Genomic DNA, 13,872 nt, shown 5'->3' with positions numbered 1-13,872 from the left:
TTGGTATAATTGGTATTTGTAAAAAAATATCTATTGCAGGGGCTGTTGGGTGAAAATAGAAAAGTGAAAGGAAAAAGAGAAATAGCAAAGGAAAAAATTGTATTGCAGTCACTTTAGCAAGCATGTCCAACACAATGACTTAACTCTAAGAAAATTGTAATAACTGTCACTTACTGGGCCCTCACTCTGGGCCAGTTATCAGAATCCATGCATTATCAGATTCTCACATTTGATTCCCAAAATGAACCCATAAGGTAGGAGGTCATGTTTTCCTTGTTTTAGAGATGAGAAATTTACGACTCAGAGATACTGACTTGTAGAAGGCCACACAGCTGGTAAACAGTGAAGCCAGGTGTTAAAGGTGGGTTGTAGGGACTACTAAGTTGTAGGGACCACTAGAGTTACTGTCCCAGAGAAGGAGAGAAAAGCTCAGCTGACTGAGGAAGACCTAGCCAGCAAGGAGAGTTTAGGCTCTGAGAAACAACACTGTAGATACTACAAAAGAGGTGAGTGAAGAGTCAAGGGAATATAGAAGTAGGTAGTAGCTCCATCCATTTATCTGGGACTACATAGTACCTAGTCAAAGAAGAATGGATGGTCAAAATTGGACCACATTTTTAGGTATATGTGTATTTTTAAAAATCATTATATATGTTTACCTGTATATAGTGATAAATCATTTTTATATACATCCCTCATTTTTTCCTAAAATCCCAGTTAGAGAGTGTGCATACAGTGTGAATACTGGCATCCGTCTACCTTACTGATCATAATTATTACTCTTTCCCCTTCCCTAGTCTCACTGCATCTATTTGTTTCATTTACAGTAATTTCCATAATGCATAATTATACTATGTTTACTTCTCTACTTATCTGTATATTTTCTCTCTCTCGTGCCCTGTATAGACAACAGGAAATTTTTTACAGAGAATATGGCTCACAGTTGGAGCTTAAAATTAATTTTCTATATTGAATGAATTTTCAGTCAAGGGTTCTATTTACTGTTTGGTTAGTAAATGTTCTTTATATGTTTTTTGTGAACATTAACTCTTTGTTGGATTTGTTGCAAAAATTATCTTGTCTCTTACTTTCCTTTATTTTTTGTTTATGAGAGCTGTTTAATGCTACAAATAAAGTACATTATAGTATTAATGTATTTCTCTTTATCATTATGATTTCTGAGACATACCTATTCACTCTCTTTTAATGATTTGACATTGTACTTTTAACTCTTAAATGGCCTGAAATTTATTTTTAACATGTCATAGAATTAGGATTTAAATGATGCTTATTCTCCCAAACAATCTATTTTCTCAACTCACTTCATATGTATTTCTTTAGTATTTCCTTATAATTTTCAAATGAAGTATATTAAACTAGAATATTAAATCTGTGTACCTCAATATAGAATAATGTTTGTTTTATTTACTTACCTGTTAATCCTTTTGCTAGTACTTACCTGTTTTAATTATTATGGTTATGTAAAAATTGCATTTTCTGATATATTCTAATATCTCTTAAGGCATGGCTCCTCTATTATATTTATTTTTCCAAATTTTGTTACCATTCTTGCCTGGTTTTTGTTTTGTGGAATTTTAATCTTTTGCTCACCTTCATAGATCACAGCCTTGTCATGGCAAAGGGACTAGCATAAATCAAGGAAGCTACTAGCCATTGGGTAGCCAGGCCACCCAAGACTGATGGGTCATAGTGAAGGGTTCTGACAAAATATGGTCCATTGGAGGGGGATTAGCAAACCACTCCAGTATTTTTGCTGTGAGAACCCCATGAACAGTATGAAAAGGCAAAAAGATATGACACCAGAAAGTAAGCCCCACAGGTTGGAAGGTGTCCAGTATGCTACCAGGGAAGAGTAGAAGACAATTACTAATAGCTTCAGAAAGAAATGAAGAAGCTGGGCCAAAGGAAAATGACACTCAGTTGTGGATGGGTCTGGTGGTGAAAATCTGGTGCTGTAAAGAACAATATTGTATAGGAACCTGGGATGTTAGGTCCCTGAATCAAGATAAAATGGACATGGTCAAGCAAAAGATGGCAAGAGTGAACATTGGCATCTTAGGAATCAGTGAACTAAAATGGACTCGAATGGGCGAATTTAATTCAGATGACCATTGTATCTACTTCTGTGGGCAAGAATCCTTTAGAAGAAATGTTTGGTTGGTTGGTTGTTTCTTTCTTTTTCGGTTATGCCATTAAACTAATAATCTCATAGTCAACAAGAGTTAACATAGAGTTAACATAGTTAACATAGTCAACATAGAGTCCAAAATGCAGTACTTCGATGCAGTCTCAAAAATAACAGAATGATCTCGGTTCATTTCCAAGGTAAACCATTCAACATCACAGTAATCTAAGTCTATGCCCCAACCACTGATACCAAAGAAGGTGAAGTTGAACGGTTCTATGAAGACTTACAAGAACTTCTAGAACTAACACCAAAAAAAAAAAGAAAAAGATGTTCTTTTCATCTTAGGGGATTGGAATGCAAAAGTAGGAAGTCAAGATAAACCTGGAGTAACAGGCAAGTATGGACTTGGGGTACAAAATGAAGCAGAACAAAGACTAGCAGACTTTTGTCAAGAAAACACACTGGTCATAGCAAATACCCTCTTCCAACAACACATGGATAGAGATGACTGTCCACATGGAGATGACTCTACACATGAACATAGCTAAATGGTCAATACCAAAATCAGATTGATTATATTCTTTGCAGAATGGTGAACTGGCTGTGGTTCAGATCATCAGCTCCTCATTGCAAAATTCAGGCTTACATTGAATAAAGTGGGGAAAACCACTAGATCTTTCAGTTATCACTTAAATCCCTATGATTATACATAAGGGATATACAGTGGAGGTGATAAACAGATTCAAGGAATTAGATCTGGTAGACAGAGTGCCTGAAGAACTATGGACAGAGATCCCTAACACTGTATAGGAATCTTTGACCAAAACCATCCCAAAGAAAAATATAAGAAGGCAAAGTGGTTTTCTGAGAAGTCTTAACCAATTGAGGAAAGAAGAGAAGTGAAACGCAAAGGAGAAAGGGAAAGATACGCCCAACTGTATGCTGAGTTCCAGAGAACAGCAAGGAGAGATAAAAAGGCATTCTTAAATGAACAATGCAAAGAAATAGAGGAAAACAATATAATGGGAAAGACTAGCAATGTCTTCAAGAAAATTGGAGATATCAAGGGCAAATTTCATGTAAGGCTGGGCATGATAAAGGACAGAAATGGTAAGGACCTATCAGAAGCAGATGAGGTGGCAAGAATATACAGAAGAACTATACAAAAAAGGTCTTAATGACCCTTTTGGAATAACCATGATGGTGTGGTCACTCATCTAGAGCAAGACATCCTGGAGTGTGAAGTCAAGTGGGCCTTAGGAAGCATTACAATAAACAAAGTTAGTGGAAGAGATGGAATTCTGGCTGAGCTATTTCGAATCCTAAAAGATGATGCTGTGAAAGTGCTGCACTCAGTAGATCAGCAAATTTGGAAAACTCAGCAGTGGCCACAGGACTGGAAAAAGTCGGTTTTCATTCCAATCCCAAAGATGGGAGGTGCCAAAGAATGTTCAAACTATCATACAATTGCACTCATTTCACATGCTAGTAAGGTTGTGCTCAAAATCCTTCAAGCTGGGTTTTGGCAATATGTGAACTGAGAACTTCCAGGTGGACAAGCTGGATTTAGAAAAGGCAGAGGAACCAAAAATCAAGTTGCCAACATTCGTTGGATCATAGAGAAAGCAAAGGAATTACAGAAAAATATCTACTTCTGCTTCATGGTCTATGCTAAAGCCACTGACTGTGTGGATCACAACAAACTGTGAAAAAGTCTTGGAAAGTCACAGTGAAAGTTGTTCAGTTGTGTCTGACTCTTTGTGACCCCATGGACTATACAGTCCATGGAATTCTCCAGGCCAGAATCCTGGAGTGAGTAGCCTTTCCCTTCTCCAGGGGATCTTCCCAACCCAGGGATCAAACCCAGGTCTCTCACGTTGCAGGTGATTCTTTACCAGCTGAGCCACAAGGGAAGCCCTTAAGAGATGCAAATAACAGATCATCTTTCCTGTCTCCTGAGAAACCTGTATCCATGTCAAGAAGCTGGATATGGAAAAAATAACTGGTTCAAAATTGGGAAACATATATGATAAAGCTGTATATTGTCACCCTGGTTATTTAACTTATATGCAGAGTACATCATGGGAAGTGTCTGGCTGAGTGAATCGTAAGCCGGAATCAAGATTGTCAATATCAACAACCTCATATATGCATATGATATCTCTTTAATGGCAGAAAGTGAAGAGTAACTAAAGAGCCTCTTGATGAGGGTGAAAATGTAGAGTGAAAAAGCTGGCTTAACACACAACATTAAAAAACTAAGATCATGGCATCCAATCCCATTGCTTCATGGCAAATAGATGGGGAAAAAGTGGAGGCAGTGACCAATTTTACTTTCTTGGGCTCCAAAATTGCTGTGGATGGTGACTGTAATCATGAAAATAAAAGACGCTTGCTCCTTGGAAGGAAAGCTATTACAAATCTGATGCTGCTAAGTCATTTCAGTCATGTCCAACTCTGTGCGACCCCATAGACAGCAGTCCACCAGGCTCCCCCATCTCTGGGATTCTCCAGGCAAGAACACTGGAGTGGGTTGCCTTTTCCTTCTCCAATGCATGAAAGTGAAAAGTGAAAGTGAAGTCGCTCAGTCGCGTCTGACTCTTTGCGACCCCATGGACTTTAGCCCACCAGGCTCCTCCATCCATGGGATTTTCCAGGCAAGAGTACTGGAGTGGGTCACCAGTGCCTTCTCCATTACAAACCTAGACAGCATACTAAAAAGCAAAGACACCACTTTGCCAACAAAGGTCCACAGAATCAAAGGTATGGTTTTTCCAGTAGTCATGTATGGATGTGAGAGTTGGACCATAAATGAGGCTGAGCACAGTGTGGTGTTGGAGAAAACATTTGAGAGTCCCTTGGACTACAGGGAGACCAAGCTTGTCAATCCTAATGGAAATCAACTCTGAATATTCATTGGAAGGACTGATGCTGAAGCTGAAGCTCCAATACTTTGACCACCTGATGGAAAGAGCCCACCTATTGGAAAAGGCCCTGATGCAGCAAAGAGGCTTTCCCCAATGGCTCAAGTGGGTAAAGAATCCGCCTGCAATGCAGGAGACATGGGTTCGATCCCTGGGTCAGGAAGATCCCCTGGAAAAGGAAATGGTAACCCCTACAAGTATTCTTGCCTGGAAAATCCCATGGATAGAGGAGCCTGGAAGGCTACAGTCCATAGGTTAGCAAAGAGTCAGACATGACTGAGCACATAAACTCATTACTCATACTCACTACTAGGAAAAATTGAAGGCAAAAAGCAAAGAGGACAACAGAGGACGAGATGGTTAGACAGCATCACCAATTCAATGGACATAAATTTGAGCAAACTCTGAGAGATAGTGAAGGACAGGGAAGCCTGGCATGCTGAAGTCCATGGGGTCACAAAGAGTTGGACACAACTGAAGAACTTACTAGTTGTAAATCCACTGTGATCCATCACAGTTGAACCAATCTTCCCTTACACCAGTGAATAAATCTCTGACATTTTTGCAATTCTCTGACACTGGCAACTGCATTGCCAACTTGGAAATTCCTCTCTCCCTCCCGCTCTGCACTTGTCTTGGTGAGATTTCATTCCATGAGTACATTTCAACATGGCCATTCCCCATCCACACTTCTTGTCCTATACTTTTAGGGATTTTAGCTTCCAAAATCATGTAGAAGCAGATTATGATGGGAATAAAAATCTAAAAATCAGTGGGGTAGAGTGACATGTCATTTTCTGTAGTAATAAAGATTCAATCCAAAGAATAAGAAAATTACATTTGAAAATGTCTTAAATTAGCCAAGATACAGAAACAATCTAAGGGCTTCTCAAGTGGCACTGATGATAAAGAACCTGCCTGCAAATGCAGGAGACTAAGAGACGCAGTTTCCATAATTGGGTTGGGAAGATCCCCTGAAGGATGGCATGGCAACCCATTCCAGTATTCTTGCCTAGAGAATCCCATGGACGGAGGAGCCTGGTGGGCTATGATCCATAGGGTTGAAAAAGTTGGACATGCCTGAAGCCACTTAGTGCACACACACACAGAAACAATCTAAATGTCCATTGAAAGATGAGTGGATAGATGTATATATATACCATATCTTCTCTATCCATTTCTCTGTCGATGAACATCTAGGCTGCTTCCATGTCTTGGCTATTGTAAATAGTACTGCAGTGAACTTTGAGATGTGTGTATCTTTTCGAAGTTTCACAAAGCCAACACAACATCAACTATACTCTGATATAAAATAAATTTTTTAAAAAAATAAGTGGATAAACCAGATATGTGATAAACACATATGCACACACACAATGAAATATTACCCAGCCACACACACAAAAAAATGAAATCTTGCCATGTGTGATAACATAGATGGATCTAGAGGGTATTATATTAAGTGAAATAAGTCAAACAGTGAAAGACAAATACCATATGATTTCACTTATATGTGGAATCTGAGAAACAAAACAAATCAACAAATAAAATAAAGCAGAAACATATTTATAAAGAGAAAAAACGTGGTTACCAGAGGTGAAGAGTGTTGGATGAAAGAGGTGAGGTTAAAAGATACAAACTACCAGTTATAAAATAAATAAGTTATGATAGCTTAAAGAAAAAAGTAGTCAATAGCACTGTAATAACTTTGAATGGTGATAGATGGTTGTTGGACTTATCATGGTGATCATTTCATAATAAATTTGCATATCTGAAATTAATATACATAAACCATACTTCAGTTTTTAAAATTACCTATTAAATTTGAGATATGTGATTTTGTATATATAACTATGTATAATAACATTTATTACAGTATATAATAATACATGTATATAATAGTCATATATAATAATGAATACACTCACTTAGGATAATTAGAATTATCAATACTATTTAATTTCATTTTTTCTCTCCCCCTAACATTCTACTGAGCCTGTATATTTTAATTTACATGAATTTAATGTACTTACAAGGCAGTTTTCTATAACTATCAACATGGTTGGGAGAGGCTTCCTGATTCTTGGGTTGTTTTGTTATTGGACTTCTGATTTAGGAAATAAACAATGTGGACTTTTTTTTATTTAATTTTTTTTATTATACCTTCTTTCAGACCATGGGTTATTCTTTTGAAAAATAGCAAACTATATGTAAGACATAGATTTTGAGTCTCAGTTTCATTTGATAGGTCTTGTTTAATTTTTGTTCCCGATTTTGCTAAAAGTTTTCCTATTAGACTTGAAGTTTTTTGTTATAAGTTTTCATATCTGTGTCATATGTGTACTCACACACACACAAACATGCCTTTCCTGTTGTTATTGTATGGAGAGAAATTAGGAGATGATGCATCTGAGGCTGCTGAATAAATACAAAATTACTAGATGTTTCTATATTATTTAATAAGTATTTATTTGAAGAGTTGTGTTCCTTAAGTTTGTGTAAGGATTAACTTCCACATCTGTACTTTCTTAATAGAATTCTTAGTAGGGATAGCTATGATTATATGGATTAATCATTATCCATGGTGGGGGTAGTATCTTCATTTTATTCCTCTGTCACTCTCTCATGCCAAATGCATGTTTCCCTGGCACACTGAATGCTCAATGTGATTAGCCACTGTTACTTTCCATTTAGCAAGAGGAGAACATTTTCAGTTCTGCCTCCATTAGAAACTGATGCTCATATACCAATTTAATGAATCCTTCTGTAGGAAGTGTATGGATGGGCCTTTGTTCCAACTGGGGGAAAAATATTGGGTTTTGAAACTCTGCTGGAAATGGTCATCTTCTTAGTCTTCTGGTGACAAGATTATGATCATAGCTCAGTACTTGAGATGAACAAAAGAAAATTCCAATTGATAAATAGTATCACTGGTTAACTAAGAACTGTGCTAGAAGAGATGGTTGAGACATGGTCCTCATCCTAAAGAAGCTTCCATTCTATTGTGAGAGGTACAGTGAAAGTGAGAGTCGTTCAGTCATGTCAGACTCTTTGTGACCCCATGGACTGTATAGGCCATGGAATTCTCCAGACCAGAATACTGGAGTGGGTAGCCTTTCCCTTCTCCAGGGGATCTTCCAACCCAGGGATTGAACCCAGGTCTCCCACATTGCAGGTGGATTCTTTACCAGCTGAGCCACAAGGGAAGCCCAAGAATACTAGAGTGGGTAGCCTATCCCTTCTCCAGCGGATCTTCCTGACCCAGGAATTGAACCTGGAGGTCTCACACTTAACCAAATAATTAACATATGTGTGAAGAGAACTGTAATAGAGAGATGAACAAAATGACAACCTGACACACACATGAGATGATTAATTCTGCCTGGGCAGCAGTCAGAGGAGCAATCAAATAAACAAAAATCCAGTTCACTATTGCAGGAAATAAAAGGGCAAAAATATTGTGAGGAAAAGAAAAAAAAAAGATCAGCAGCAGGAACAGTAGTAAATGGAACATAAACTAGTTTCTGGAAATCTGATGGAAGAGCTGAGTTCTGAAAAATGAATATGAATACAGGCAAATACATTCCCAGGTGGAGAATTCAGCATTTCAAATTTGTTTAGATGTGAAAATGCTCACTCTGATCCATGAAAAATAAATTTTCCACTATGACTTGTCTTAGGGTGCATGCTTGGAGTGTTGGAGGTGAAGTTAAAGACTAAGAATGGCCTCCTAAGCCATACTGTTGCTTTTAATATTTGTCTTACGGGTGATTCAGAGGTGCAGAAAAATGGTATGGTCAAATTTATGTTTTAGAAATAAAACTGGGAACAGAATAGGGAACTGAGGCCAAGAAAACAGTTGGGCATAATTTGTTCCTGCCAGACAAATGTAAACCTTGTTTGTTGATTCTGGAATAAGGTTAAGGCAGAGGAGGAAATAAAAAAAAAGAAGGAAAAGAAGAAAGTTAAAAAGGGAGGACAGAGAGAACTCTCTGGAGTAGTTTATATTCATCAATAGTAGGAGTGAGGAAGTAAAGCTTCTGTTTATCTTATAGGGCTCTACGGCATCCCAAGCCGGGAAACAGGAACTACCTACTGGATACTGTCTCCTGGTTTTCTGACACCTTTCTTTATCTGTCTCTTATATCTGATAAATATATTGTCGATAAATTTTAACTTTTTTTTTTTTTTTCTATTTACTTGGCTGTGCTGGGTCTTAGTTTCGGCATGCAGGATCTTTAGTCACAGCATGCAAAAGCTCTAAGATGCAGCATGTGGGATCTAGTTCCTTGCCCACCTGCACTGGAAGTGGGAGTCTTAGCCACTGCACCACCAGGAAGTTCCTAAATTTTAATTTGAAACCTTTTTTTATCATTCTAGCTATCATTACCAACACTGGTTTCCAGTTAAAACCCTTAGCACCTAAATGAAATCCTGAAAGTCTTATTTTCCCTCTCCTTTTAGAATGGAGCCCATAGACAATCCTCCAAAAGCTCTGCTTTTATCATTACAAGTCCTGCTCACAGCTTAATTTGGAAGGGCAAAAGTCAAATTCTCAAAATAAATTTTAAGACTCCCTCCTACTTCGGGCTTCCCTGGTGGCTCAGAGGTCAAAGCGTCTGCCTGCAATGCCTACTTACCATATGATTACTCTCATTTCCTGCCTTTGGTCATAGTTTTTCTCCCATAAATTCCTTTGGAATCTTCACTCCTTCCTCTACACATATCAGAATCCTTTTAACCCTTCAAATTATTCAAAGTTCAGCTCAAACTATTTTTTTTACACTCTTTTTACTGGGTAAGGAAAAGCTACACTTTAGTTTTGTCCCAGGGTATGAAACTTCACTGTGAAAGTCCTCATTTTTCTACCTATATTATTAACCTGAATGTTTGGCAAGTTCTCAAAAATAGTTCAACAGTCTGATAACTCGAAGATGTGAATGTATTTAGTTCAATTTGACCCATATCTATTGTACACCTACCTTGTATAGGGATTATGTTAACAATTCTAAGGATGTCAGTGTTACAGGAGAAATATGTCAAATGCCTGCTCTCAAGGAGAACAGATTTACTCATTAGAGGACTATTTCTACTTCACCTATATGATTAGTAATTTGTGATTTTTCAAATAAGATTCTCTCCTTTCATTGAGTTGGTGAGTTCTTTAAGTAGATGAAATTGTGATGGAAGTTATATACGTGTGTTTAAATGGCACACATTTCACCTTTCACAGCAATAATCCAGTCTCAGTAGATATAGAAATGCAATCTAATCTTCAGTGTTAGACTATGTATTTAATTTTGATTGAGTATATTGTTAATTCCGGAGAAGGCAATGGCACCCCACTCCAGTACTCTTGCCTGGAAAATCCCATGGATGGAGGAGCCTGGTAGGCTGCGGTCCATGGAGTCACTAAGAGTCGGACACGACTGAGCAACTTCACTTTCAATTTTCACTTTCGTGCATTGGAGAAGGAATGGCAACCCACTCCAGTGTTCTTGCCTGGAGAATCCCAGGGACGGGGGAGCCTGGTGGGCTGCTGTCTATGGGGTCGCACAGAGTCGGACATGACTGAAGTGACTTACCTTACCTTACCTCTTGTTAATTATTCCATATGTCTTAGTGTATTTGGGGTGCTTCCCCAGTGGCTTAGTGGTAAAGAATCTGCCTGCAATGCAGAAGACACAGGAGATGTAGGTTTGATCCCTGGGTCAGGAAGATCCCCTGGAGGAGGAAATGACAACCCACTCCAGTATTCTTGCCTGGAGAATCCCATGGATGGGGGAGCCTGGCAGGCTACAGTCATTGGGGTTACAAAGAGTCAGACATGGCTGAGCAACTAAGCACACACACATTAGTGTATTTAGACTGCTATACCACAGACTGGGTAGCTTGTAAACAATAGAATTTTATTTCTCACAGTCCTGGAGGGGGGAAGTTCAAGACCAGGGTCCCAGCATTGTTGGGATCTTCTTCCAGGTTGCAGGCTGCCAGCTTCTCATGTGTTTTCACATGACGGAAGGAGTAAGGGAATTCTCTTGAACCCCTTGGGCATGAATCTCATAATCTCATTTGTGAGGGGTTCTGCCCTCATTACATCCCAAAGGTCCCGCCTCCTAATACCATCGCACTGGGGATTAGGATGTCAACATAAATATTGGGGGGAAACATAAACATTCAGGCCATGGTACCACATATATTAGAACAATTGCCTTCCTCAGCAGCTAGAAGTTTGGGAAACTATAGGGCATCCTTTTTCCACACCATCCTTATACAAGTATCTGCAATGTTTTAAGATTTTTCTGCTAGTAGTTTTAAAGTAAAGTGAAAGTAATTTCTTTCAATTATTTCACCTGACAGGAAAATTTAACAAATGAATTATGAACAGGGATAGTTAGAAGTGGGGTGCCTAAGGGGGACTGTCTGTAAGGAAGCAGGCAAGGCTGATAAAAATTTAAGACTAAATGTATAGTCATGTTACCCCTGACATTTACACCAAGAACCATCGGCGTCTAGTACTTTAAGCATAAATTATAAGGAAATTAGTTGCAAGAAATCAATTCCATTAGGCAGGAAACACAGCTTTCCAAATTATGTGAATTTTATCCCAGAGGCACTTGAATATCACAGGGAAAAATAAAAGATTAAGCCTCACAAGAAAGTAAAAGTACCCTCTGTTATAATCTTTGGCCAATACGTTCTAATTCTTCTTTTTCATATCTTTAAATACAGAATCCCCTTCACCTCCAACTGAGTTTAGAAAATTCATTAAGTTCTGATGCTGATGTCACTGTCTCAATCCTGACCATGAACAACTGGTACAATTTTAGCTTGTTGCTGTGCCAGGAAGACTGGAACATCACCGACTTCCTCCTCCTTACCCAGAATAATTCCAAGTTCCACCTGGGCTCTATCATCAACATCACCATCAACCTCTCCTCCACTGAGGACCTCTTGAGCTTCCTGCAGGTCCAGCTGGAGAGCATTAAGAACAGTACACCCACAATGGTGATGTTTGGCTGCGACATGGAAAGTATCCGGCGGATTTTCGAAATTACCACCCAGTTTGGGGTAATGCTCCCTGAACTTCGTTGGGTACTGGGGGATTCCCAGAATGTTGAGAAACTGAGGACAGAAGGTCTGCCCTTAGGGCTGATTGCTCATGGAAAAACAACACAGTCTGTCTTTGAGTACTATGTACAAGATGCCATGGAACTGGTTGCAAGAGCTGTAGCCACCGCCACCATGATCCAGCCAGAACTTGCTCTCATTCCCAGCACAGTGAACTGCATGGATGTGGAAACTGCAAATCTCACGTCAGGACAATATTTATCAAGGTAGGATGCAAGGCCTGGGTTATATCCCCATTCATAGGATTGTGATAGGAAGTAAAATATTCCTGTAGTGGGGAACACTCAATCCTGTTTTTAAATCTGTGGCTTAGTCCCATACTAGCTGTGTGTTCTTGGCAAGTTTTTTTTTTAAAAACTCTGAATCTCTGCTTTCTAATTAGTAAACTAAGATAATATTGGATGTAGCTTAATATGATAAAGAGACCACAAAATTGTATACAAGAAGTTCCTAACACTGTGCTCAGCTGGTAGTAAATGCACAACAAATGTTTCCATCCCTGCTCACTCTTTCCTGGATCAACAGACTTGGACAAATCTCTCTAAGTCTTTTTAGAGAAAAAAAAATCTAGTCAAGGAGGAGATAGACTTTTCTCTCTACTCCCAGGTTATGATGCATTAGAGAGAATAGAGAAGGGGTTAAAGACATAGACCCAGGAGCCAGACTCTCTGAGCTTGAATTTTAGCTCTGTGACCTACTATTTGCATGACTTGGTCAAGTGGTTTAACTTCTCTGAGCCTTAGTTTCCTATGTCCTATACCCACTGATGTAAAAAGGATATAATAATAGATCCTGCTAGCCATGGAGGAGTTAATGGTGGATAGATAGTTGATGATAAGTAAAAAGATAGATAGATAGACAGAACTAAGTTCTACAAGAGTAAAGTATGTGCATATATAATTTTATGTTATATATATGTGTATATATGTTATATATGTGTGTGTGTATATATATATATACACACTTTTTAAAATTAGCCACCTTTCTTTCCAGTTCCTCAGTCTGGTTCAGAAGCTAGAATGAAAAAGCCTGTTTAAGTTAAAGAATAATCCATCCTATAGACATGGTTTTCATGATCCCCAGAAAAAGAAGTCCTTAAAGGCTATTTTACAAGGGCCTAGAATTTTTTCAGAAAAGGACCACCTATGGTCAGAGAGGTCAAATCAGAGAATTATTGCTGCTTCAGAAGTGAAGGCTTAGCTATAGTCTGATCCCATTTTCAGGAAGTCTTCTTATAACAGGATCATCTGACTATGTTGACGAGCACAAGGCAATCTCACAGTGTCTTGCCTTTTAAAAGACAGGAACATTTGAGGAAAGGTCAGAAGGTCCCAAGCATTTTACATTTAATTTCACATTAAGCATCTACTATGTTCAAAGCAACATGCTAAATGTCATACATGTGGCATAGTTTAAGCACAGCCTAGCTTCCCTGGTGGCTCAGTCAGCAAAGAGTCTGCCTGCAATGTGGGAGACTTGGGTTCAATCCCTGGGTTGGGAAGATCCCCTGGAGAAGGAAATGGCAACCCAATCCAGCATTCTGGCCTGGAGAATCCCATAAACAGAGGAGCATGGTGGGCTACAGTCCATGGGGTCACAAAGAGTCAGACATGACTGAGTGACTAACACTTTCAATTTCACCCTAAAGAAGGTTGTTAATAAAATAAA

General features: G+C 38.7%; 1 protein-coding gene across 1 annotated transcript in view; it reads left to right on the top strand.

The window, feature by feature from the left end:
- GRIN3A (glutamate ionotropic receptor NMDA type subunit 3A) overlaps positions 1-13,872 on the top strand; it is a 200,552-nt gene that overhangs the window by 45,794 nt on the left and 140,886 nt on the right. Inside the window, 1 exon segment of the mRNA NM_001191535.1 lies at positions 11,806-12,410. Within this exon segment, the coding sequence (NP_001178464.1) occupies positions 11,806-12,410 (605 nt within the window).

The sequence above is a fragment of the Bos taurus genome, chromosome 8 (assembly GCF_002263795.3).
Source record: "Bos taurus isolate L1 Dominette 01449 registration number 42190680 breed Hereford chromosome 8, ARS-UCD2.0, whole genome shotgun sequence".
Classification (NCBI taxonomy): domain Eukaryota; kingdom Metazoa; phylum Chordata; class Mammalia; order Artiodactyla; family Bovidae; genus Bos; species Bos taurus.
The sequence above is the reverse complement of the archived record's forward strand: the minus strand, read 5'-3'. Positions and strand labels throughout refer to the sequence as shown.